This window comes from Acipenser ruthenus, chromosome 48 (genome assembly GCF_902713425.1).
Source record: "Acipenser ruthenus chromosome 48, fAciRut3.2 maternal haplotype, whole genome shotgun sequence".
Classification (NCBI taxonomy): Eukaryota; Metazoa; Chordata; class Actinopteri; order Acipenseriformes; family Acipenseridae; genus Acipenser; species Acipenser ruthenus.
The window spans coordinates 3,664,663-3,690,270 of NC_081236.1; the positions used below are offsets into that span (position 1 = coordinate 3,664,663).

The 25,608-nt window shown below is 37.7% G+C and overlaps 2 protein-coding genes across 3 annotated transcripts in view; both read left to right on the forward strand.

The window, feature by feature from the left end:
- The window catches only part of LOC131721233 (zinc finger protein 664-like), a 113,412-nt gene that overhangs the window by 66,134 nt on the left and 21,670 nt on the right, over window positions 1-25,608 (forward strand). The window lies entirely within an intron of this gene.
- LOC131721231 (zinc finger protein 345-like) lies at window positions 6,721-24,646 on the forward strand. Of its 2 annotated transcripts, none has more exons than XM_059014668.1 (3): window positions 6,721-6,935; window positions 20,813-21,317; window positions 22,840-24,646. In XM_059014668.1, the coding sequence occupies exons 2-3, from the start codon at window positions 20,843-20,845 to the stop codon at window positions 24,285-24,287; spliced, it is 1,923 nt and encodes a 640-aa protein (XP_058870651.1). In that variant the 5' UTR covers window positions 6,721-6,935; window positions 20,813-20,842; the 3' UTR covers window positions 24,288-24,646. The 2 variants fall into 2 exon arrangements, with proteins under 2 accessions (XP_058870651.1, XP_058870652.1); XM_059014669.1 differs by having other exon boundaries at window positions 20,816-21,317.

Sequence of the window (25,608 nt, forward strand, 5' to 3'; positions counted from 1 at the left end):
GAACTGTTCCTCCTTTCAGCTTCTCATCTCTTTACTTTCTGCTCTCTCCTACAGCAGTGGTTCCCAACCTGTGGTCTGCAAACAACTCCAAAAATGTGATTATACAGTTCTTGAAAAAACCCATTTCTACACAATCACATGTTGTGCTACTACAATTTGTATTACTAAGTAACTTAACAGCTTTAACCACATTATATATCATTATAAGATATGTATGCCGTCTGCATTTTCCTCTATCTGTTTTCTTATATTGAGGGTGTGTTTATACATTAATATATATTCTAGCTCCCTTTGGTACAATACCAAGCATTGGCTTAAAAGCCACCATTAACTGAAATAGCTTTCTAATGTGAAACAAATACTAAATAACTTACACATTATGAAGGTACATTTGTCTTGTCAAAATTACAGACTACTTTTTTTTTATTTATTTTTTTAGCAAAAACTAAATCCACATCTAGCATTCACGTAAATGCACCTCTCTATAATCTGTGCTGATTCTACTGCTTGTTTTGTTTTCACTGTTCAGGGAAAAATAAATGTAATCTGGCTGTCCCAGCATTTTCACTCTGCATAAAAGTAGCACACTTCATTGAATATTTGTAACTCGGTTGGAATGAAATAAATAAAATAAAAAAAAATGTGCTACAGTGTTGCCAGGGATACAGGAATATCCCTATTTCCAGCATCTACGTTTTGGAGACGTTAGCTGCGTATAGGAACTGAAGTTAATGTGAAACAGAAGAGGCTATATAAGAACATAAGAAAGTTTACAAACGAGAGGAGGCCATTCGGCCCATCTTGCTTGTTTGGTTGTTCGTAGCTTATTGATCCCAGAATCTCATCAAGCAGCTTCTTGAAGGATCCCAGGTTGTTGGCTTCAACAGCATTACTGGGGAGTTGGTTCCAGACCCTCACAATTCTCTGTGTAAAAAAAGTGTCTCCTATTTTCTGTTCTGAATGCCCCTTTATCTAATCTCCATTTGTGACCCCTGGTCCTTGTCTCTTTTTTCAGGTCGAAAAAGTCCCCTGGGTCGAAATTGTCAATGCCTTTTAGAATTTTGAATGCTTGAATCACCGCGTAGTCTTCTTTGTTCATGACATGCCTTTTAAACCCGGGATAATTCTGGTTGCTCTTCTTTGCACGCTTTCTAGAGCAGCAATATCCTTTATGTAACGAGGTGACCAGAACTGAACACAGTATTCTAGATGAGGTCTTACTAATGCATTGTAAAGTTTTAACATTACTTCACATTTTTCCAAGTTTTAACATTCCCATATTAGTAGCTTGACTTCTGAACTGTACTGTAGTGTGAATAATCAATTTCAGCTCCATGTTATTTATGGGTTTATTCAGCCAGGTTTAATTTCTCACAAGACTATGCCAAAATGAAAATTTCTTAACACTAATTCTGGAAATAATGTGTACAGTCTGTTCTTGACGGCGTCATATTTAACCAACATGTGAAATCCAATTGACTGTGCGCCACTATCCTGTTTAATTTACATATCACAACCCACTAGAAGTGGTATGAAATAAGTTGTGTTAGAAATGGATGAAAAGGGCTTGTAACCAGGAAGTCCTCAGTTCAAATCCTGGCTCAACCACTGACTCACTGTGTGACCCTGGGCAAGGCACTTAACCTGCTCCGTCTTTCGGGTGAGACGTAGTTGTAAGTGACTCTGCAGCTGATGCATAGTTAACACACCCTAGTCTCTGGATAAAGGCATCTGCTAAATAAACAAATACTAGGTTAAGTGCATTATTTGTCACAAGGTTTTATCAAACAAAGCTTTTAAGCCTGCAAAATTGAGATTTCATTTATCTCCAAAGTATCCAGAATGGGGAAAAAACAGAACTTTTGCCTTCAGCAACTCAGTGCGCAAAATGACAACATTCCTTGATGCAGTGGTAGTGAAGTCAAGCCCAAGGATCTCATTAAGTTAGGTACGTTATATAAATACTGAATAGGTTCATTTTTATATTATGGTATGTGTACAAAACTTGCATAGAGATGAAGAAGTAACAGCTCACACTAGCCTGTGAAGATAAGAGTCTACAAAAACGATTCTAGTGAAGAGGGGTGCAGCTGAACACACACATAAGTAAAACCGGCTGAAACTAGTTCCAGCCATGGCAATAAAAACTTTAAAAGTAGCTCAAAGTTCAACATACCAAGTGTAAAAATACTAAAGGATGGGATGGGGGGGATATAACTGTGTGCTGTCTGCTGTAATTGGTTAACTAGGGGATATATAGGGGAGGTACTTTAAAATCTGGGCAGGGATGTATGGTGTATACAACTGTAATGAGTACATCAGAGCTCAGAGAATTTGATCTCTGTTTTGCACTGTTTGGTGTGCCTTTTGCAATAAATCGAACCACTGGTTTTGAAACCGGACTCCATGACTTGTGCGACTTCTTTTACTCCCCACACCTTGGTGCCGAAACCCTGGAATCTGTGATCTTGCAACCACTGAACTTGTGAGTGATGGAGTGGTCTTGGTATCTACTAATCAGTTATCTGGGGTGTGGAAGGGTGGTGGACAATTCACTGGCACACAGGAGACAGAACTTTATTTGTAACGCCGCTTGGGTAAGCTGCTCGAGTGTTTAATTTGCTTACTGACAGTGCTATTTGAATTTCTGACAGATGTACACAAATACCAGTTGGAGCAGAGAGTACTGTACAGCCTGTTTAAAACAAGTAAGAGAATAGTACCTCCTACATTAAGCAGGTGGGCTATTCTGATGAAAGCTCACCAAAAAATAGGAGCACTAAATAGTGTATTAAGGGGATCCTATATCAGCTAAGAGAATACTGGTGCCCAGAACTGCAACCTGAAACCACAGAGAAGTGTTACATGCAGAGGTAAGTGAGAGAGACTTCTGTTTGATAAGGTGACTGTGCAAATGGAACAGATTAACAATTGTACCTGGAAATGTTTTGTTAAAAATATTTTCATGAATCAGAAACTGCATGAAAAATCAAAGACATGTTATTAATTTGGCTAGAATAATATTAGGGAAAGAAAGTATATATTACACTATTTAAGTTTAGAGTATACATTAAATAAATCAAAATCTGTTAATAACAAATGTGTATATATATATATATATATATATATATATATATATATATATATATATATATACAGTGCCTTGCGAAAGTATTCGGCCCCCTTGAACTTTGCAACCTTTTGCCACATTTCAGGCTTCAAACATAAAGATATGAAACTGTAATTTTTTGTGAAGAATCAACAACAAGTGGGACACAATCATGAAGTGGAACGAAATTTATTGGATATTTCAAACTTTTTTAACAAATAAAAAACTGAAAAATTGGGCGTGCAAAATTATTCAGCCCCTTTACTTTCAGTGCAGCAAACTCTCTCCAGAAGTTCAGTGAGGATCTCTGAATGATCCAATGTTGACCTAAATGACTAATGATGATAAATAGAATCCATCTGTGTGTAATCAAGTCTCCGTATAAATGCACCTGCACTGTGATAGTCTCAGAGGTCCGTTTAAAGCGCAGAGAGCATCATGAAGAACAAGGAACACACCAGGCAGGTCCGAGATACTGTTGTGGAGAAGTTTAAAGCCGGATTTGGATACAAAAAGATTTCCCAAGCTTTAAACATCCCAAGGAGCACTGTGCAAGCGATAATATTGAAATGGAAGGAGTATCAGACCACTGCAAATCTACCAAGACCTGGCCGTCCCTCTAAACTTTCAGCTGATACAAGGAGAAGACTGATCAGAGATGCAGCCAAGAGGCCCATGATCACTCTGGATGAACTGCAGAGATCTACAGCTGAGGTGGGAGACTCTGTCCATAGGACAACAATCAGTCGTATACTGCACAAATCTGGCCTTTATGGAAGAGTGGCAAGAAGAAAGCCATTTCTTAAAGATATCCATAAAAAAGTGTCGTTTACAGTTTGCCACAAGCCACCTGGGAGACACACCAAACATGTGGAAGAAGGTGCTCTGGTCAGATGAAACCAAAATCGAACTTTTTGGCAACAATGCAAAACGTTATGTTTGGCGTAAAATCAACACAGCTCATCACCCTGAACACACCATCCCCACTGTCAAACATGGTGGTGGCAGCATCATGGTTTGGGCCTGCTTTTCTTCAGCAGGGACAGGGAAGATGGTTAAAATTGATGGGAAGATGGATGGAGCCAAATACAGGACCATTCTGGAAGAAAACCTGATGGAGTCTGCAAAAGACCTGAGACTGGGACGGAGATTAGTCTTCCAACAAGACAATGATCCAAAACATAAAGCAAAATCTACAATGGAATGGTTCACAAATAAACATATCCAGGTGTTAGAATGGCCAAGTCAAAGTCCAGACCTGAATCCAATCGAGAATCTGTGGAAAGAACTGAAAACTGCTGTTCACAAATGCTCTCCATCCAACCTCACTGAGCTCGAGCTGTTTTGCAAGGAGGAATGGGCAAAAATTTCAGTCTCTCGATGTGCAAAACTGATAGAGACATACCTCAAGCGACTTACAGCTGTAATCGCAGCAAAAGGTGGCGCTACAAAGTATTAACTTAAGGGGGCTGAATAATTTTGCACGCCCAATTTTTCAGTTTTTTATTTGTTAAAAAAGTTTGAAATATCCAATAAATTTCGTTCCACTTCATGATTGTGTCCCACTTGTTGTTGATTCTTCACAAAAAATTACAGTTTCATATCTTTATGTTTGAAGCCTGAAATGTGGCAAAAGGTCGCAAAGTTCAAGGGGGCCAAATACTTTCGCAAGGCACTGTATATATATATATATATATATAGACACACAGACGTGCTCAAATTTGTTGGTACCCCTCCACAAAAAACGAAGAATGCACAATTTTCCCTGAAATAACTTGAAACTGACAAAAGTAATTGGCATCCACCATTGTTTATTCCATATTTAATAGAAATCAGACTTTGCTTTTGATTTTTTATTCAACATAATATTGTAAATAATAAAACAAATGAAAATGGCATGGACAAAAATGATGGGACTGCTAACCTAATATTTTGTTGCACAACCTTTAGAGGCAATCACTGCAATCAAACGTTTTCTGTAGCTCTCAGTGAGACTTCTGCACCTGTTAACAGGTAGTCTTGCCCACTCTTCCTGAGCAAACTGCTCCAGCTGTCTCAGGTTTGATGGGTGCCTTCTCCAGACTGCAAGTTTCAGCTCTTTCCATAGATGTTCGATAGGATTCAGATCAGGACTCATAGAAGGCCACTTCAGAATAGTCCAATGTTTTATTCTTATCCATTCTTGGCTGCTTTTAGCTGTGTGTTTTGGGTCATTATCCTGTTGGAGGACCCATGACCTGCGACTGAGACAGAGCTTTCTGACACTGGGCAGTACGTTTCGCTCCAGAATGCCTTGATAGTCTTGAGATTTCATTGTGCCCTGCACAGATTCAAGGCACCCTGTGCCAGGCGCAGCAAAGCAGCCCAAAACATAACTGAGCCTCCTCCATGTTTCACTGTAGGTATGGTTTTCTTTTCTTTGAAAGCTTCATTTTTTCGTCTGTGAACATAGAGCTGATGTGACTTGCCAAAAAGCTCCAGTTTTGACTCATCTGTCCAAAGGACATTCTCCCAGAAGGATTGTGGCTTGTCAATATGCATTTTAGCAAATTCCAGTCTGGCTTTTCTATGTTTTTCTTTTAAAAGTGGAGTCCTCCTGGGTCTTCTTCCATGGAGCCCACTTTCACTCAAAAAGCGACGGATGGTGCGATCAGAAACTGACGTACCTTCACCTTGGAGTTCACCTTGTATCTCTTTGGCAGTTGTCCTTGGTTCTTTTTCTACCATTCGCACTATCCTTCTGTTCAATCTGGGGTCGATTTTCCTCTTGCGGCCGCACCCAGGGAGGTTGGCTACAGTTCCATGGACTTTAAACTTCTTAATAATATTTGCAACTGTTGTCACAGGAACATCAAGCTGCTTGGAGATGGTCGTGTAGCCTTTACCTTTACCATGCTTGTCTATTATTTTCTTTCTGATCTCCTCAGACAACTCTCTCCTTTGCTTTCTCTGGTCCATGTTCAGTGTGGTGCACACAATGATACCAAACAGCACAGTGACTACTTTTCTCCATTTAAATAGGCTGAATGACTGATTACAAGATTGGAGACATGTGTGATACTAATTAAAGAAACTAATTAGTTTGAAATATCACTATAATCCAATTATTTATTATCTTTTCTAAGAGGTACCAACAAATGTGTCCAGGCCATTTTAGAATATCTTTGTAGAATAAGCAATAATTCATCTCTTTTCACAGCTTCTTTGCTTTATTCTATGACATACCAAAGGCATGCAAGTATACATGATAAAATAGCTTTTAATTTCATCACTTTTCAGGAGGAATGAAGCATTATTTCAATGAGCTGTAAGGGTACCAACATATTTGAGCATGTCTGTGTATATATATATATATATATATATATATATATATATATATATATATATATATATATATATATATATTCTACATGAATTGAGGGGAAAAAAGCTTTTAAAACACAAATTAATAATAATACATTTTAACAGTAACATAAGTAAAATATTTTAATATTATAAATGTGGTTATTTTAATTTAAATTTTTAAAAAGTGTCTTGAATAATCTATTTAGTTAAGGGTGCAATACTTTTGTCTGCCACTGTATGTGTAACCATGACAACTCCCTGATTAGGGGGAAGGAATTTACCATGACACTGGCTCTCGGTTACAGAACGGAACCTACATCTGTGGGTTGAGTGAAGCGTCGGCCATTTACCGTGGAGACACAGCCAAGTTTTTCAAACATAAGAAGTTAAAACACCGACTCATCCATTCGGAATTATCATTAATAGTATTATTTATTTAACTGTTGTTGCACACCAGTTTGCTTGGCGTTACGATACAAAAGTAAGTTACATTTTTTTTTTTTTTTTAATAAAGTTTACCTGTTTGCGACGCACGGGTGTTGCAGACCCAGGCTTTATTTACAAAATTAACAAGGCCGATTCAATTTAAAATGTAAGAAATAAACTAAAACTAAGGCGCCGGTATACAGTGCCGTTATACCGCTTTGTATATATGAGTTATAACTGCAGTGTACAAAATGATTTTTTGTTTCTATTTTTTTACACAAAAGCCCTTCAGCTGCGTAGAAAGCAAAGTAAACACAGTGCAGAGAAAAGGGCTTCTCTCTGAAACATCTGAATCATTTAAACCTTTGTGTACATTTTTTTTTTTTTAGTTTTTTATTTGTATGTGTGTGTATATATTGACCCACCCTCTTGTACTTTGGGTGGATTTATTGTAGCTAGGGAGAGCGAGCGTCTGTGTGCGCATAATATTGTGGGTTATGAAGAGGACCTCGTAATACTCTAGACAGAAAAGCTTGCAGGCATTTTTAACATTGTGATCAGAGAGAGTGATCTGTTTTCCGCAACCTTTCCATTAAAATCTAATGTGGTATTACGCCCTGTACTGATATAACAAACTATGCGTGATTACTTTATATGAATTATCATGTTATGCACGAATGTAAGAATTGGCTTTCTGTGGTGGTGTACTTTTTTCTTTCAAGTAGCATATATATATATATATATATATATATAATCGTTTTTGCGGTATATTTTAATATAAAATGTATACACTATTGCAGTTTTTTTAGAGGCTACATTAGTTTATCTTTAATGTAATCATAGTTTTACATATAGACTGCCCCTGTTTTCATTTACGTCGCAAATTCTGGGCCGCTTTGCTTTTCAGATAATGTCCCAAATTCTGGGCCGCTTTGCATTTTCGAATTCTGTCCAGTTTTGGGGACTCAGCTGACAGCCGAGTTTCTAAGCCATCCATGCAGTTTACCATAAACTGGATCGTGAATTAATTTGAGAGTAACCCTTAGTACATGAATCAAAGTTAATGTATTTTTTACTCTCCCCAGAAATCTTTTTTTTTAAATGAAAAAACAGAAATAAAATGAAACTGTTAAAAAAACGTATTTCTTATTACATGAAGAAACTACATTGCACTGAAATAGATACATGAAAATTAATTAAAGCAGTCATTTTCCTTTATTAAAGACTAATATTAAAACACGTTTTTGAGAAGGAACATTGTATTCCAAAAAGGACATCACATTTTCTTATGTAATGTCTATCAATATATTGTAGAATTTCAGGTTCTTTTTGGGGCAGAAATGAGACTGCAGCTGTGAGTAGATGAAGGCTGTTCATTTTTACAATAATGAAAATAATCTCAAAATAAAATCATAAAGTGAGGGAAAAGGGACTGGGAGTCAAAAATGGAAATAAATGATTGTAGTCCCACCACCCCCTTATATTCCCTTGCTTCCCCCCCCCCCTCTTTTGCGCCAAATGTGCACTCCAGTTCCCCTCCACACACATCCACACGCAACCCCTACATGGACACACCACCATGCAACCCCTGCACCCATACACCCACCATGCAACCCCTGCACCCATACACCCACCATGCAACCCCTGCACCCATACACCCACCATGCAACCCCTGCATGCACACACCACCATGCAACCCCAACACGCACACACCACCATGCACACACCCATGCACGCATACACCTACCATGCAACCCCTGCACGCACACAACCAGCATGCAACGCCTGCACACACACACCACCATGCAACCCCTACATGCACACACCACCATGCAACCACTGCATTGAATTTCGCCAAACTTCTATTGAGGAAAATAATACATTATTTAGAATTACATTTTCTCTATATATATTAATTTCACCAGACAAGGGAAACACTAGTAGATTTATTTACAAATCTACTTTCTCTGAATAATTGTACTGCAAATGAGCTATCCTTAAAACATAAGAACATAAGAAGGTTTACAAACGAGAGGAGGCCATTTGGCCCATGTTGCTCATTTGGTTGTTAGTAGCTTATTGATCCCAGAATCTCATCAAGCAGCTTCTTGAAGGATCCCAGGGTGTCGGCTTCAACAACATTAACTGGGGAGTTGGTTCCAGACCCTCACCATTCTCTGTGTAAAAAAGTGCCTCCTATTTTCTGTTCTGAATGCCCCTTATCTAATCTCCATTTGTGACCCCTGGTCCTTGTTTATTTTTTCAGAGTCGTGTTGACAAATTTGCCAAATTGAAACAAAGCGAGATGCTATCCTCTTTTAGTTTATTCATGGTTATCTGTTTAAACATGCTACTTAAAAATATTTGCATTGCGTTGTAACAAATTTACCTAGTGTGCAATAACCAAACACCTAGGCCATAAGTGTATACTAGCACCGAGCATAAAACATTCAATACTACAGTCCCAGCAGGTAAATCAGTACAGCAAAAAGCAATTTTTCATGTTCATAACTAAAGATTGCTAACTCGCAAATAAACAAAACATGGCTTAATTTACTCCTTGGCATAACATCTTGCATGTGGTGAAATAACATTCTATTGCAAGTTTTTATGTAGGAGCTATGAACCATTATATGATGTAACTACCTACTGCACAATGTAAAGTGAATATGAATGCATATTTTTCATGTTCATAACCAGAGATTGCTTACTTGCAAATCAACGAGACATGGCTTAAATTACTCCTTAGCATAACATCTTTCTTTGGGTGAAATATTAGTGTTTTGCGCGAATATCCAATATCAACCTAACTTCACCGGTGTGGAAATTGATGGCTTTACTGTGTAAAGGATGTAGTCACTACACTACACAACGTTGATTTCATAAAGACATTCTGTCTGGAGACACGCCTCTTTTTAATCTTGCAAATAACACTGCAGAATTAGGAAAGAAACAATTGAGAGGATTAATTCTGCGTTTACATTAAAAGGGGCGCTATTTAAATTACAATCGGGTAATACATAGCAGTGAACCTATTGTAGAGCAACGAGTCAGTCAACACACCTTTATCAGTGTTTCATATTTTATCCTGGTTATTATTATAATGTTTTAAAATGCTAAACTTCATTTGACTGAACTACTGTGTTAGTGGAAGACTGTAAATATGATTCTGTTCTAATATAATTCTTAGGTTTTCCTGCTTATTTTAATGCCAGCAATGAGCCAAGTGATGTCTATAAACATGACAGATTTGAAGTGTCTTCAGGCGCTTTATTTACTATTACAGCAACAAGTCTAATTGAAAAAAAAAAAAAGAAAAAATTGTGGTCATATTTACTAAGTTTACTTATTTTAACTACCAACATTATGTTCAAATGCCAAAAGTGGGAACAAATGGAATCGGCCATTTTTGAAAAAAATGGAATTTGGTATTCCCAAGAATGGAACAATTAGTAACCCTAACGATGGTTACAATCGAAGGCAGTGCAGACGCCAGTGTTTCATGCAGTAGTATAAAGCAATTTTATGCAGGTCACCAGTTAAGCATGCAGTCTTTATCTATGATAACAACCGACAGGGCTGCATAGGATCAGAGGATGATTCAGGATCAGAGACAGAGCCACAATAAATGTCTTGTTTAAATTTAAAGTAAATTGTAAAATTGTTGAGATACTTGTGTTGGAATATTGTTTCAAAATTGTATAATGCAACAAAAATATATTAAAAGGGTTAATGCGTGGCCGAAGGTTTCTCACTGATAATTTACCCTTTCTCAATCAAAAAGGCAAGATTCGTAGTATTTAAAAGCTTGGAGGGAATGCTGAAATACTGTATTCAAGATTTGAAAATGTATGTGTACAAATGATACTCAATTTTTTACAAGCAAACCTGCAACCAAGCTGTTACCATATGGTCACAGCAACGCTAAAAGGTTACATGATTTATACTAATCCTAATAATATACACTATTCAAACAATAATCATAATAAGTAGTCGTTTTCAGGTCGTTGTCGCTTGTAGCCTCTCCCAAGTAAGCACCAATCTTACTGCTGATACGAACGATTCCTGTAAAGATTGTGAACGGCATTCATTGTACCCCAAATCAAAACGTTCAGTCCCGTTGTCCAGCTTCCATGCGCGTCTCTGGGTATCCATCGGTGCATCTTTTTACGCTGAAGTCACAGCAGCAGACAAACATCTGCTAACCTTGCAAACTATTACTGTGAGACTGGATATGAGGGCAACTAAATGTTGAATTCCCAACAAAAAAGCTGCTGTTTTATCTGCAGGTCTGGGAAACTGACATTTGTTTCACTGTCATCATGAAGCCAGATTGTCTTTCTTCCACTCCACTCTATATTTTCGTCATCATTTTTTCTTCATAATTTCATTCTTTCTCATTATTGATTTAAACACTTTACTTGATTTATTGGTGCAGTTGGTTGCTTAGTTGTTTAAAAAAAAAAAAAAAAAAAAAAACAATTGTAAAAAATTGCCATGTCGATAAATGAGTACGCACTTCAGTACGTGGTCTCAGATGCTGACCGGGGGGGGTGGGGGTTTTGGCACACTGACCCATATACTTGCCCCAGGGGTTGTGGAGATATGGGGTACGACAGCAGTCCCCCGACCGCGATTCCCTATGGCAAATCTCATTGGCCAATGTCTTTCTTTATCTAAGGCTCTTGTGCACGCAGAGTGCCCTCCTGAGTTTGTTGGCCCAGGGGTCGTGGAGATATGGGTATGATAAGAGACCACCCCCCGACTGAGATTTCCTATGACAAAATACATACAAAAAATTTCCATTATATATAAAAGCACATTTTGTACTGCATTTATGCAACAGAAGCACCAATTAAGTCCATTCGAAGTGTTTTGTGATCACAGTATCAGCCTGAGTTTATCGGCAACAAAAAACAATATATAGCCTATTCTTTAAAATATCACTTTGTAGTGCAAATTGAGGAACGCAACCACTTAGCAACTTGCAAATTGGTAGAGAGTACCAGAAGCACAGCAGTGTCTGGCTCTTTTGGTTCCCATGGAGCAGCTTGCCCTAGAAGGACGAAAATGCACTCTTGCACTATACTTGTAAATAGCAGCTTTCTAAACGTTTTTCAGCAACAGAAAGGGTTAAGAACTCAATTTAAATGGATATGGTATCAGACCGGTAGTCTCTAACTGGTCCCAGTGTTTCTGGAATGATTCCTGCAAAGACTGATTTATAAGAAAAAAGAGATTGACAGAAATGGGCAACTACAAGAGGTTGTCAAACAAGCTGTGAATGGGCTGGGAGGCTGAAAATTGCTACAGAGTACCTGTAGTGCATGCAGCTAATAAATCGAGTGTCTAGCTTATTTGGTTCCCATGCAGTACCTGTCCTTAGATGGCCGAAGTCACTGTATACCTTATAAATATCACTTTTTATTGTAAATTTGAGAAACAACCACTTATGAACTTAATTGCTGTGCTATCAGAATATCAGTGTATAACTTTGCTGGGTATTGCAGTGTATGCTGGGTATCAAAAGACCGTCACTTTTAAAAAAGGCCGTCACTTTAAAAAAGACCTTCACTTTGAAAATAAACAAGTTTTTTGATGCCGTCACTTTTACAAGTGGGCGTCAAAAGGTTGTCAAACTTGGAAAAAAAAGTTATTTCCATGAAAAAGCTCCAATAAAAAGTATAGGAAAAAGGCCGACAAATGGCCGTCATTTTAAAAATGATCCGTTCTTTTACAAAAAGGCTGTCAAAAGGCAGTCAAAGTTAAAAAAGGCAGTCAGTTACAAAAACAATAGGTGTGCTCCTAAACCTAACCACTGGACCACCAAGCCTCCCACAGGGAAGCGCAATCTTTCTGTATTTTTGAGAAGTACAGTATAAATAATAACGGTAAATATAATTATTAATCATAATAATCACACTTTTTTTTTTTTTTTTTTTTATTAGGCGCGGATGCATTTTAGTAACAGCAATAGCGAAGGGGTTGAATTTGTTTTCGGTGTTTGATGAAATGGATACATTACTTGCAAAACAAAGGAAGAAAACACAAGGGTCTACAGAGTGTAAAGCGCATGAAAATTATACTGAATCCCTTTGGATATTTTTTATGTTAGCTTTAATAAAGATGTTTATCATTGTTAGTAGTTATTATAGTTTTGTTTTGAGGTAAACATTTTAAATGGCACACAATTATGCGGAGATGGGAAGTAAATGTTAACGTAAAAAAACATTTACAGTGCACACTATTTTGTATTATTTGTACTAACTTTGCCGAATAGTAAGCAAATCCGAAGAGATTACCAAATACTTGTCTTTTTAATTCTGTGCATCCAAATATTTGTAATTAAAAGTTTTAAGAATTAGGCTTACTGTTTGTTATTCTGTCCTAAACCATCAGTTTATCACCCAAACTGTTGTGGCATTCAATTATTTATTTAACCTCCAGATAGAAGGGGTACAGTTTCAAAAAAAGGGTGAAAACTCCTGGCCTACAATATAAACTATCAGGAATAGATAAGGAAAATGTTGACTAATACAATACAGTAAGATTTATTTGAAGTTGTTGAAGGGCACTGGTCTCTTAAACCCAGAAGGTCTGATAACCCCCTACGCATGACTATATATTGATGGACATTACATAAGCAAATGAGGTGTCCTTTTTTTGGAATACCATGTTCCTTCTCAAAAATGTGTTTTAATAATAACCTTTAATAAAGGAAAACGACTGCTTGGGTGTGTGCATGCAGGGATTGAATGGTGGGTGTGTGCATGCAGGGGTTGCATGGTGGGGTGTGCGTGCAGGGGTTGCATGGTGGGGTGTGCGTGCAGGGGTTGCATGGTGGGGTGTGCGTGCAGGGGTTGCATGGTGGGTGTGTGCGTGCAGGGGTTGCATGGTGGGGTGTGCGTGCAGGGGTTGCATGGTGGGGTGTGCGTGCAGGGGTTGCATGGTGGGGTGTGCGTGCAGGGGTTGCATGGTGGGGTGTGCGTGCGTGCAGGGGTTGCATGGTGGGGTGTGCGTGCGTGCAGGGGTTGCATGGTGGGGTGTGCGTGCAGGGGTTGCATGGTGGGGTGTGCGTGCAGGGGTTGCATGGTGGGGTGTGCGTGCAGGGGTTGCATGGTGGGTGCGTGCGTGCGTGCAGGGGTTGCATGGTGGGGTGTGCGTGCAGGGGTTGCATGGTGGGGTGTGCGTGCAGGGGTTGCATGGTGGGGTGTGCGTGCAGGGGTTGCATGGTGGGGTGTGCGTGCAGGGGTTGCATGGTGGTTTATGCGTGCAGGGGTTGCATTCATTTATTTTCATTTTCTATTCCCAGTCCCATTTCCTTCACTTTATGATTTTATTTTGAGATTATTTTCATTATTGTAAAAATAAACAGCCTTCATCTACTCACAGCTGCAGTCTCATTTCGGTCCCAAAAAGAACCTGAAATGCTACAATATATTGATGGACATTACATAAGAAAATGAGATGTCCTTTTTTTGGAATACGATGTTCCTTCTCAAAAATGTGTTTTAATATTAGCCTTTAATAAAGGAAAATGACTGCTTTAAAGAATTTTCATGTATCTATTTCAGTGGAATGTAGTTTCTTCATTGTAATAAAGAATTTTTTTTTTTTAACATTTCCATTTTATTTCTAATATAATATTTTCTGGGGAGAGTAAAAAATACATTAACTTTGATTCATGTACTAAGTTTTTGGTAAAATGTGCATGCATGACTTAGAAACTCGGCTGTCAGCTGAGCAGAATATCCCAAAAACTGGGGTGAATTTGAAAAAGCAAAGCGGCCCAGAATTTGGGACGAAAATGAAAACAGTGGCAGTCTATATGTAAAACTGCGATTACATTTGAGATAAAGTAATGTATCCTGTAACAAAACTGTAATAGTGTGGAAGCTATATATTTGCTATTAAAATATATCACGCAAACAATTATAGATATATGCTATTTGAAAATAAAATGCCAATTTTTACATTCGTGCATAACATGAAAATTCAGTGTGTGCTGGGAGGGAGTTAACTTAAGTGTGAAAAAGACACCTGAGAATAGATTTTGCATTCACAGAAACAACACGTAAATTAAATAACTTTTACTATTACTGGCTTAACAGGGATCAATTGAATTCATAAGGAGAGTAGAAAAGATTTATAGATTTGAAACATATTAGGGTTTTACATAGACAATACTTTTCAAACAACCTTTATCTTTATATTAATAGAATCTAAAGCAAATATCACCTTGATTAAAACGATAACATTATCTATACGTTTGAGATGGAGGGTAGACGTACAAACGGGAGTCTAAATTGCCATTACGTGGCAAATAATTAAACTAGCTGATTGTGGGGATTACACATTTTAATTACTGTATTTATAAATGAGAACTTTTGATGGAACGAATATATAGAAGGGCAATGCATTTAACCAAATACTCACCATCCCGATAATTGTAAATGTGGCCCAAGTCTCTTAATGCGGTGTTTTGTAAAGAAAAAAGTTAGGAGCTTACCTTTGTTTAACATTTGTATAATGCGCAAGCTCATCTTGTCTCATTTCTTTTTTACAACAATCACATTTCACCCTCTGATGACTTGGGAGGTGGCATTTTAATAATAAAAATGCAAATTTTACCAAAATATGAATAAAAAGAAATTAAACAATCGCAAAAAACTTGTATTACCACTGATGCTGTATTACTGCGGATGAGATGATATGGTTAAATCATGCTGAAGATTAAGTATTATATAGGATTACCTCATATGATCTTTTAATGCAGCCTGCTCATTATATTGTATTACATTGTGTGTGTTATGAATGTGTGTTTGTTAGTATTAGAGAAAAATCTAAACATTACAAGATTAGGAATTCCTCAGCTAGTTTGGCAAGGTTTTTTATTTATTTATTTATTTATTTATTTATTTATTTATTTTTCTTACTGATTTATCAGGCTAAAACAATGTATATGTGTATATATATATATATATATATATATATATATATATATATATATATATATATATATATATATATATATATATATATATATATATAATATATATATTTATTCACACACACACACACACACACACACATATACACAATTGTAGTCAAAAGTTTACATACCCCAATGGAAATTTATAATTTCTAGAAATTTCTTGAAAACAAATTATTGGAAAAATCTTTTGTAGCAAATGTTTTGCTTTTGTGGATGAGGAAAAAGTTACAAGAAATACAATTATTTATTTCAGCAATTTTTTTTTGCAAAACTCCAAAAATGCTAATTCAAAAGTATTCATACCCTAACAAGGAACATGAAATTAATAGCTAGCTGAGGCACCTTTAGCAATAATAACCTCTTTTAAACATTTAGGATATTTGTCAATGAGCTTTCGGCATGATTCTTTAGTGATTTTTGACCATTCTGCAACACAAAATTGTTCCAGTTCATTCAAAGTCCAAGGACTTCTCTTGTGCACAGCCTTCTTCAACTCATACCAAAGATTCTCAATCGGATTTATATCAGGACTTTGACTAGGCCATTTCAGAATCATGATTTTATTGTTCTTTAACCATTCTGAAGTAGATTTTGATGTGTGTTTTGGATTGTTGTCGTGTTGGAACGCTTTAAACCGAGTTTTGTAGTGGAGGGTTTCAGGTAATTGGCCAGTATCTTTTGGTATGCTATGGAATCCATTATACCATGTATTGGAACTAAATTTTGTGTGCCATTAGATTGACAGTAGGTATGGTGTTCTTTTCTTTGTATGCCTCAACAGACTTTCTCCAAACGTAACGACTACCAGCGTGACCAAATAGCTCGATTTATGTTTCATCACTCCACAAAACATTTGACCAGAACTCGTATCCATTATTCCGCCATTTTGCAAACTTTAAGCGATTGTCCTTGTGACGTTTTCCTTTTTCCCTGGCCTGTGACCATTGAGACCTTCACCATGCAATACTCGACCTATGGTTGAAATGCAAACCCCAGTCCACTTGCAGTCAATTCACTTTGAATATCTTTGGTAGTCAGTCTCGGATTGTTATTAACCTTCCTCACAATTCTTGTACTTGTTCTTGATAATAAAAACAATTGTTGAAATTGGGATACTCGTGCTTGAAAATCTTCTTGTATCCTTCTCCAGCTTTATGACAATAAATATTTGTTCTGCCTAAGGTCTTCAGATAGCTCTACTTTTTCCCCATACAGACTTATTGGTAATGACAGCAATCATCCTATGCCTAGCCCTTTTATACTCTCTAAGAATGTTCACCTACAATCCAGCATTTTCTAGACTTTTTTAGAACTAGGTGCTGCATTATCATATGACATTTTTAGCACCTTGTAGACAATACTATCATAGCATCAAAGGGTATGAATACTTTTGAATTAGCATTTTTGAAGTTTTGCAAATAAATAATGAAACAAATAATTGTAATAATAATTGTAATCTATTTCTTGTAACTTTTTCCTCATCCACAAAAGCAGACAACATTTTTTTCCTATAATTTGTTTGAGAAATGTCTAGAAATTATACATTTCCATTGGGGTATGTAAACTTTTGACTACAACTGTGTGTGTGTGTGTGTGTGTATATATGTATGTATATGGGCAGCTGGCTCTTTGAGCTAAAATATATATATATATATATATATATATATATATATATAACTTAACCCTATGCCGCCTAGGGGGAATGACCATATTTGGTCATAAATATGAACACTTTGTGTTTTAAGCGCTTCTAGTTTTGGAACCTTAAATCAGAAATTAAAACTACAGAAAGGCATTAAGTAGATTTTCCAGTGAGGACATTAATTTTGTTGTTTTTTTCATATGAGCTACACCTCCCGAAAAATAATAAATAGTATTTTTCAACCTCTTTCCAAATGTTATATAAAAAAAAAAAACTTGGAGTATATTGTAGCTTCACAATTTATCAAGGATTTGAATTGAAATATCTTGTACAGTTGCAGAGCTAGATAAGGTTTTACAATGCATAGTATTTTTATAAAAATCAACCTCCGAAATGGCAAAGGCAGACCAGGGCTAAGACTTGCCAAAAAGTGAAATTGGAAACATTATTGCCCTGTTTGAGATACAATTATATTTCAGTATAAAAATAAATTAACACACAAGTTATCAAGCAAAAAAATTATTTATTTTTTTGGAAAAAAAAGCATATTAGAAATAATAATATTCTTTAATATTAAGAATTTTTATTTGGGAGGGAGGGAGACAAGAAAAAACTTCCATATTGTGCTGAATTGATTTATTTTCAAAACTAGAATCAATAAAAATCAGGCTAAAACATTTTATTGCAGAAAAGTAATATTTTATAACAATTCTTTTTAATGAATTTAACATTTTATACAAGATAATGATCAGTAAAGTACTTACAGTAACAACAAGCACCCTGTTCACGTATGGAGACCTACTTTTTTTTATTTTTTTTGTTAGTTTTAACGAAAATAATTACCTTCGGGGGATTGCCAAATCTGAAAACAGTTCCGATTTTTAACTAAGCAAAGCAGCTTCATGTTGCATTCTGGCGCCATGCAAACAATCAGGGTCTTATGCTCTTTTCTGTATTTACGGTAGCAAAGCCAGCAAGTTAGTTCCGGCACATGGAGAGAGTGAGAAGACAGGATGGGTGTGGAGGGTTAGGGTTAGGGTTGAGGTTGAGGTTAGGGATAGGGTTGAGGTTGAGGTTAGGGATAGGGTTGAGGTTGAGGTTGAGGTTAGGGATAGGGTTAGGGTTGAGGTTAGGGATAGGGTTGAGGTTAGGGATAGGGTTAGGGTTGAATTTGGGTTAGGGTTGAAGTTGGTTAGGGTTAGGGATAGCGTTAAGGTTAGGGTTGAAGTTGGTACAGGGTTAGGGTTGAAGTTGGTTAGGGATAGGGTTATTGTTAGGGTTGAAGTTGGTACAGGGTTAGGGTTGAAGTTGGTACAGGTTAGGGTTATGGTTAGGGTTGAAGTTGGTACAGGGTTAGGGATAGGATTCAAGTTGGTACAGGGTTAGGGTTGAAGTTGGTACAGGTTAGGGTTATGGTTAGGGTTGAAGTTGGTTAGGGATAGGGTTAGGGTTAGGGTTGAAGTTGGTACAGGGTTAGGGATAGGGTTAGGGTTGAAGTTTGAACAGACGGTTTGTAAATGGGAACGACATCCAGAGTCAGGGCCCTCCTCCTCTTCAGTGACTGGACCAGATGCTGGAACCGATTCATTTTCTGTCTTACACACACCTACATAACATTAAACTAAATACCAATTAATAAGAAAGATTCTCCATCCTTTTTTACATACAGAAAAAGTAAACTAATAATAATAATAATAATAATAATAATAATAATAATAATAATAATAATAATAATGATTGTTCTTTACACACACACAAAGTAAAAGTAAACTAATAATAATAACTACTCAAAATAGAACGTACCTTTCTGGGTTCATAGGCTACTCACTTTCGTCTTTTCGTAATGTATAAACATGTATAAACACAATAACAAATGTTGAATTCAGAATAGTACCGTTGTAATCTTTCAAGAGATGCCACCTACCGGGTCTATAAGGAAAACTTCACACACATTGCTTAAGGAAATGTAGCTCATTATTAGGCAGCAATTCTGATTCAGCTTTACAGTCTGATCAGAGCCTCTGTAGAAAGGCCCGTCCCTGCAGTACTGTTGCTAGGAGACAGCAACGCAAGGAGAGAGTTGCTTCCACAGCCCATACACACAGTGCCAGGTTTGTTTTTTTTAAGCATGGGGCCAATGGATAAATATAGCTACAGTAGGCTGTCACGTATCCGACTGCAGTGGTACCAGAGTAAGGCTGGATATGTAAAAAGTCCGTGAAATTAATGCTGTTTGAAATACAATTATATACAGCTGTAACAATTACTATATTCACACAATTCTTGTTTTGAGTTTCAGCTTTTATTATGGTGCTCCCCTAAATCCCTTGTTTAGAAAGATACAGGGTAGCCGTCTGCCATGTGGGTGCGTGCATTCGCTGCTTAGTGACCGTCAGGAGAGCGAGATGGAGGTTGAAGCTGATACGCCCCGCAGGCGAACAGGATTTATTTACATATCAACACACTGAACAGCTCACATGACACTACCAGCAATGGTAGAGCATGGAGTTTATACAACAGTGTACGAAAACTTATGTGGAATCTGCAATCTCTGAACTAATCTTTTCTGTTCAATGATAAACGAACTCCGGCTACTCGCCCAACTGTCTGCGTTTTCCTGGTTCTGGCTCTCTCTTACTCACTCACACACACACACACACACAGTGCTGAAGAGCTTGATCATGGTGGATAAACGGTTAGGGTGGATATGTGACAGTTAGATACATCACGGATTACTGTACTATCTATATGTATATGTTAGGGCTGTCAGCTAAACCTCCAAATAGCAGTTGATTAATTGGGCACACAATAAAATAGTTAGAAAAATATGATGATTGTACTCGGTGCAGCCTACAGACATTTTTACTAAACTTAATGTGATAAACTTAAATAATGTTATAAACTATGTGCGTTACAAAAATGTAATTATTTAATCGATTATCCAGTATTTATCTTAATGTATGTAATGAGGAATGGTATCGATAAAAAAATAAATTTTCGATGTAATCGTACCAGCCCTAATGTGTGCGTGTGTAACTGTTATAAAACTAAACAAATATATGAGAACAGCTTGTATAAATTAAATCTAAAATGAATAATATATGGAATGGTTAAATTGTGTAAACCTTTGGTATTATAAGCTTATTACTAGAAATTCTGTGTCCCTTCAATAGTAAAGCCACCCCTGCTATTAAGGCCAGATTTTGTCTGCCCCTTCAATGGCCTTATCAGCACTGTATTTAAATAAATCAATCAATAAATGAATGATTGGAATGTTTTTTTCTTTTTTTTTCAGCAGCTACTAAACAGAGTCCCGTGTGATGCCATGGACAGTGTGGAGATGGAATCTGTCCCAATTAAAGAGGAGCTCTTTGAACTTGAACTTGTCCCCTTTAGTGTGGAGTTCTTTGGGCTGGCTTGCCCCCCCATTAAACAGGAGCTCTGTGAGGTGCAATGTGACAGCAGTCAGCAAGATGTCTCTGAGATTAAAGCTGAGCACAATGAATTCGAGATCCCCCAGACAGAAGAACTGCTTTCTGTTAAACAAGAAGAGGTGCTGGAAATTAAACAGGAGGGTTTGACAGTAGAGTTTGACCACATGGAAGCCGGGAAGGAAGAATCTGAGGACTTCAAACCAAACATCCCTGAGCTGGAGCCTGTACACCTGCGGAAGTGTAGCGTGGTGCTGGAGAGAGTCTGCATGAGAGAGCGAGGCACTGGAGAGGAAGGCTTTCCTCCCAACAGCACACAAGGCGCTGGAAAGGAAGACGGGTGGTCATATTCAGAAGACAGTCTAGCAGGTGAGTGACTCCCAGTAACTGTGACATTGTGAATATCACGCAATGAGAGGAACTACTAGGTAGGGATTACTCAAGATTCCCATTCTATTCTATGATTGGCTTCTCAATCTAGCACTTCAGGTTTCATTCTCTAAGGCAGTGCTAGTACTGTGGAATGTGCCTGGATAAGGGCGTCTGCGAAGAAATAAATAAATAATAATAATAATAATAATGAAAATCGGGGGAGTGTCAGGTAACATTTGTATCAAATTGCGTGTCATGTAGCGATTCCAATCTACCTGCGGGAAATCATTCAACTTTTACAAGTGTGTGTGTAATATATATATATAGTGTTTTAAATTTGTTTTATTATTAATTTTACTTGTTTAGTTGTAGTTTATATAGTTTTTAGCAAAAGCTAAACATGGCAACGTACGTGGTCTTTCTATAATGAGCAATGGGAGTGAAGTTGGTTCGGAGGATTTAAGAGGATGTGGAGCCAAGAACAGTTCAAACTGTACAAACAAAAGAGTATGCAGCTACTTTACAGGTAAGCCAGCTGCAATCGGGAAGCTGTTTGGTTTGAAATGGCAGTGCTGTGACAAAATACTATTAAAACACAGCACTGGGTACAGGCAATAAGGCAGCCAGATCCATCACAATGCCTGTGCAAAGTAGCTGCGTACACGCATTTGTGACTATCCCTCCAACACAAGGGAAGCAGAGACTGTAAAAAAGGTGCAGGGTCTGCTACGAAAATGAAAACAAATGAAAAGACACAAGAAAAATGTGCAGTGGTTGCGAAGGCAACCCCGGGTTCTGTTGTATTGAACATTTCAATGAATGGCACAGAGCAAGTCGATAATGGCACACGTTTTTATGTTGTTTTGATTTTTATTTGATAATTACTGTTTACTGATTATTATTTTATAAGCAGCATTTTTGTTTTCATTGTTCAAAAAACCAAAAAATCTATATATTGAACATGGGTATGTAGTACACAGGAGCATAAAGGGTTAAGAAACACAGTTTAGGTCATTTATTTGTGTTTTATTCATCACATGTTAACAATTTATAGCAATTACAGATTTGAAAACATTATTATTATTATTATTTTCAAAATGTGGTACCTGGGAAGGGGTTTCATTTTTACATCTGGAGTTGAAGTGGTTAAGTTTGCTTTTCTAAACTCTTGTAAACCTCCACAACTGAAATTCACTTACTTTAATCCACTCCACCACCTAGCCACATTATTATTATTATTATTATTTATTTCTTAGCAGACGCCCTTATCCAGGGCGACTTACAATTGTTACAAGATATCACATTATTTTTACATACAATTACCCATTTATACAGTTGGGTTTTTTTTTTTTTACTGGAGCAATATAGGTAAAGTACCTTGCTCAAGGGTACAACAGCAGTGTCCTCGACCGGGGATTGAACCCACTAACCTCCAGTCAAGAGCCTTAACCACTACTCCACACATGCCCTAAACCTTCAGACAGACTCTCTTACTTTCTTTCCTGTTCATATTTTCCAGGTTCCAGTCCAGCAGCTAAAGCGTCGGTGGGCAGTGGAGAATATCCTGACTCTGGGAAAGGTTTTAAAAAACAGCAGCGAATTCACACAGAAGCTAAACCGTATCGCTGCTCTGACTGTGGGAAGCGTTTCAGTCAATCAGGAAACCTGAAATCACACCAGAGAATTCACACGGGAGAGAAACCGTATTGCTGCTCTGACTGTGGGAAGCATTTCAGTCATTCAGGAGCCCTGAAACAACACCAGCGCATTCACACAGGAGAGAAACCATATCGCTGCATTAATTGTGGGAAGATTTTCAGTAGGATAGACTCCCTGAAAACACACCAGCGAATTCACACAGGAGAGAAACCGTATCTCTGCTCTGACTGTGGTAAGTGTTTCAGTCAGTTAGCACACCTTGAAACACACCAGCGAATTCACACAGGCGAGAAACCGTACAGCTGCTCTGACTGTGGGAAGAGTTTTAGCAACAGAGGAATCCTGAAAGCCCACATGCGAATTCACACAGGACAGAAACCGTATTGCTGCACGGACTGTGGCAAGAGTTTCAGACAGTCTGGAGACCTGAAAATACACCAACGAATTCACACAGGGGAGAAACCATATCGCTGCTCTGACTGTGGGATGAGTTGCAGTCGTTCAGAACACCTGAAAACACACCAAAGAATTCACACAGGAAAGAAACCGTATTGCTGCTCTGACTGTGGGAAGAGTTTCAGTCAATTGGGAAACCTGAAAGCTCACCAGCGAATTCACACAGGAGAGAAACCGTATCACTGCTCTGACTGTGGGAAGAGTTTCAGATGTTCAGAAAACCTGAAAACACATCAGAGAATTCACACAGGAAAGAAACCATTTTTCTGCTCTGACTGTGGGAAGAGTTTCAGACAGTCAGGAGACCTTGAAAGACACCAACGAATTCACACAGGAGAGAAACCGTATCTCTGCTCTGACTGTGGGAAGAGTTTCAGAGATTCAGGAGATCTGAAAAAACACCAGCGAATTCACACAGGAGAGAAACCGTATCGCTGCTCTGACTGTGGGAAGTGTTTCAAGCAGTCAGGAGAGCTGAAAACACACCAGAGAATTCACACAGGAGAGAAACCGTATTGCTGCTCTGACTGTGGGAAGAGTTTCAGTCAGTCACACAGCCTTATTTCACACCAGCGAATTCACACAGGAGAGAAACTGTATTGCTGCTCTGACTGTGGGAAGAGTTTCAGAGATTCAGGAGATCTGAAAAAACACCAGCGAATTCACTCAGGAGAAAAACCGTATTCCTGCTCTGATTGTAGGAAGAGTTTCAGAGATTCAGGAAACCTGAAAAAACACCAGCGAATTCACTCGGGAGAAAAACCGTATTCCTGCTCTGACTGTGGTAAGAGTTTCAGAGATTCAGGAAACTTTAAAAAACACCAGCGAATTCACAGAGGAGAGAAACCTTAAAGAGCATGTTCAATGGGACTTTTCACTTATTTGGGGGGAAAAAACGTTAACCTTGAATTATGTCCCTGTGTAATTATATATATATATATATATATATAATTTATATTTTCCCCTGTATAGTCGGCGCCACCTAATCGGGACACTGATAATCAGGATTTCTGCTTAAATGGGATCATTTCAGTATTTTGAAATGATGAACAGAGATCACTTTTCAGAGCAAGACAGCTTTGCGTAGCTCAGTGCAGTGATTACGCTGTGACTTGTGTAAATTGCATAAACCAGATTAGTGCTTGAAGGAGCTGGAGTCTCCTGTGGTTTCTCAGGCTACTGTGGCAAATAAATTTGGTGTGTCAACATCACAGGTGTCTCGCCCTTTCTATGATGTGATTTAATCCTTTTTCATTTCATTTAAAAATAAAAAACAGCAATTTCATTGCAACATCACAAGAGGCTGCTCTGCTGTCCTTTTAACTCGGGCTGTAAATGCAGTCAGGGCGTGGGAGAGTGAATATGCAGAAAAGAAGCGATTCCTTAGCTTTTCTGATATACGTTATCTTGTGCATGCTTTTGTAAACTGCCCCAAATAATACAAGTGTAGAAAGCATGTGTACTGATCTTAGGTACAGAAAAGCATACAGGTTTTACCCCAGGCTTTCTTGCTCTTTTGCAGTAGAATCTACTATAAAAGTATACAAGTATTTTTATTTTAGTAAATGTAACACATACTGCTGTTTTTTTTATCGTTCTGAATCTAGAGGTACCTGAGAATACTGTGGCTATTGACAAGCGATTGCTTAACATGCTGTCGTAGTCACAAATCAGAAAGCAGTTCAACAGAATTCCCTCTATTTGAGGAATTGGTGCCTCCATCATGCCCTCTGAATGTCATTTCTTGCTTGCTAAGGTAAACAGAATCAATCGAGCGTTTAAGAATCTCCAATTTTTCTGAGAACCAGAACGATTACGATGTCCCTGTTGTCTGACATTTTTTTTAATTTGTAAAAAGCAATTCTAAATATCAATATAATTCTCAATAATGATCTTTTTAATATTAGCAATATAGTGTGAAATTCAGCTATTCTTACACCGTGCACCCTAGCATATTTATGTCCCACCTCAGCTCACTAATGATTGGACAGCTGCAAAACCAGGGCAGATCTTTGACTTTCCCATTGGTTAAACCTACTCAAGACTACTCAAACTGTTTATGTCCCGCCTCCCCTCACTTATGATTGGACTGCAGATCTTCTGTTGGTTGATTTGATTTTATATGAAAAAATAAAATTCTGCACGATTTAAATTGTAAAAAGATTTAATCTGC

What these genes read in the sequence shown, in the direction of transcription:
- LOC131721231 (XM_059014668.1), top strand. Translation starts at nt 20,843, where the DNA reads ATGGACAGTGTGGAGATGGAATCTGTCCCAATTAAAGAGGAGCTCTTT. An exon ending in TTCAGAAGACAGTCTAGCAG is followed by an intron (nt 21,318 to 22,839) that starts GTGAGTGACTCC and finishes CATATTTTCCAG; the next exon opens with GTTCCAGTCCAGCAGCTAAA.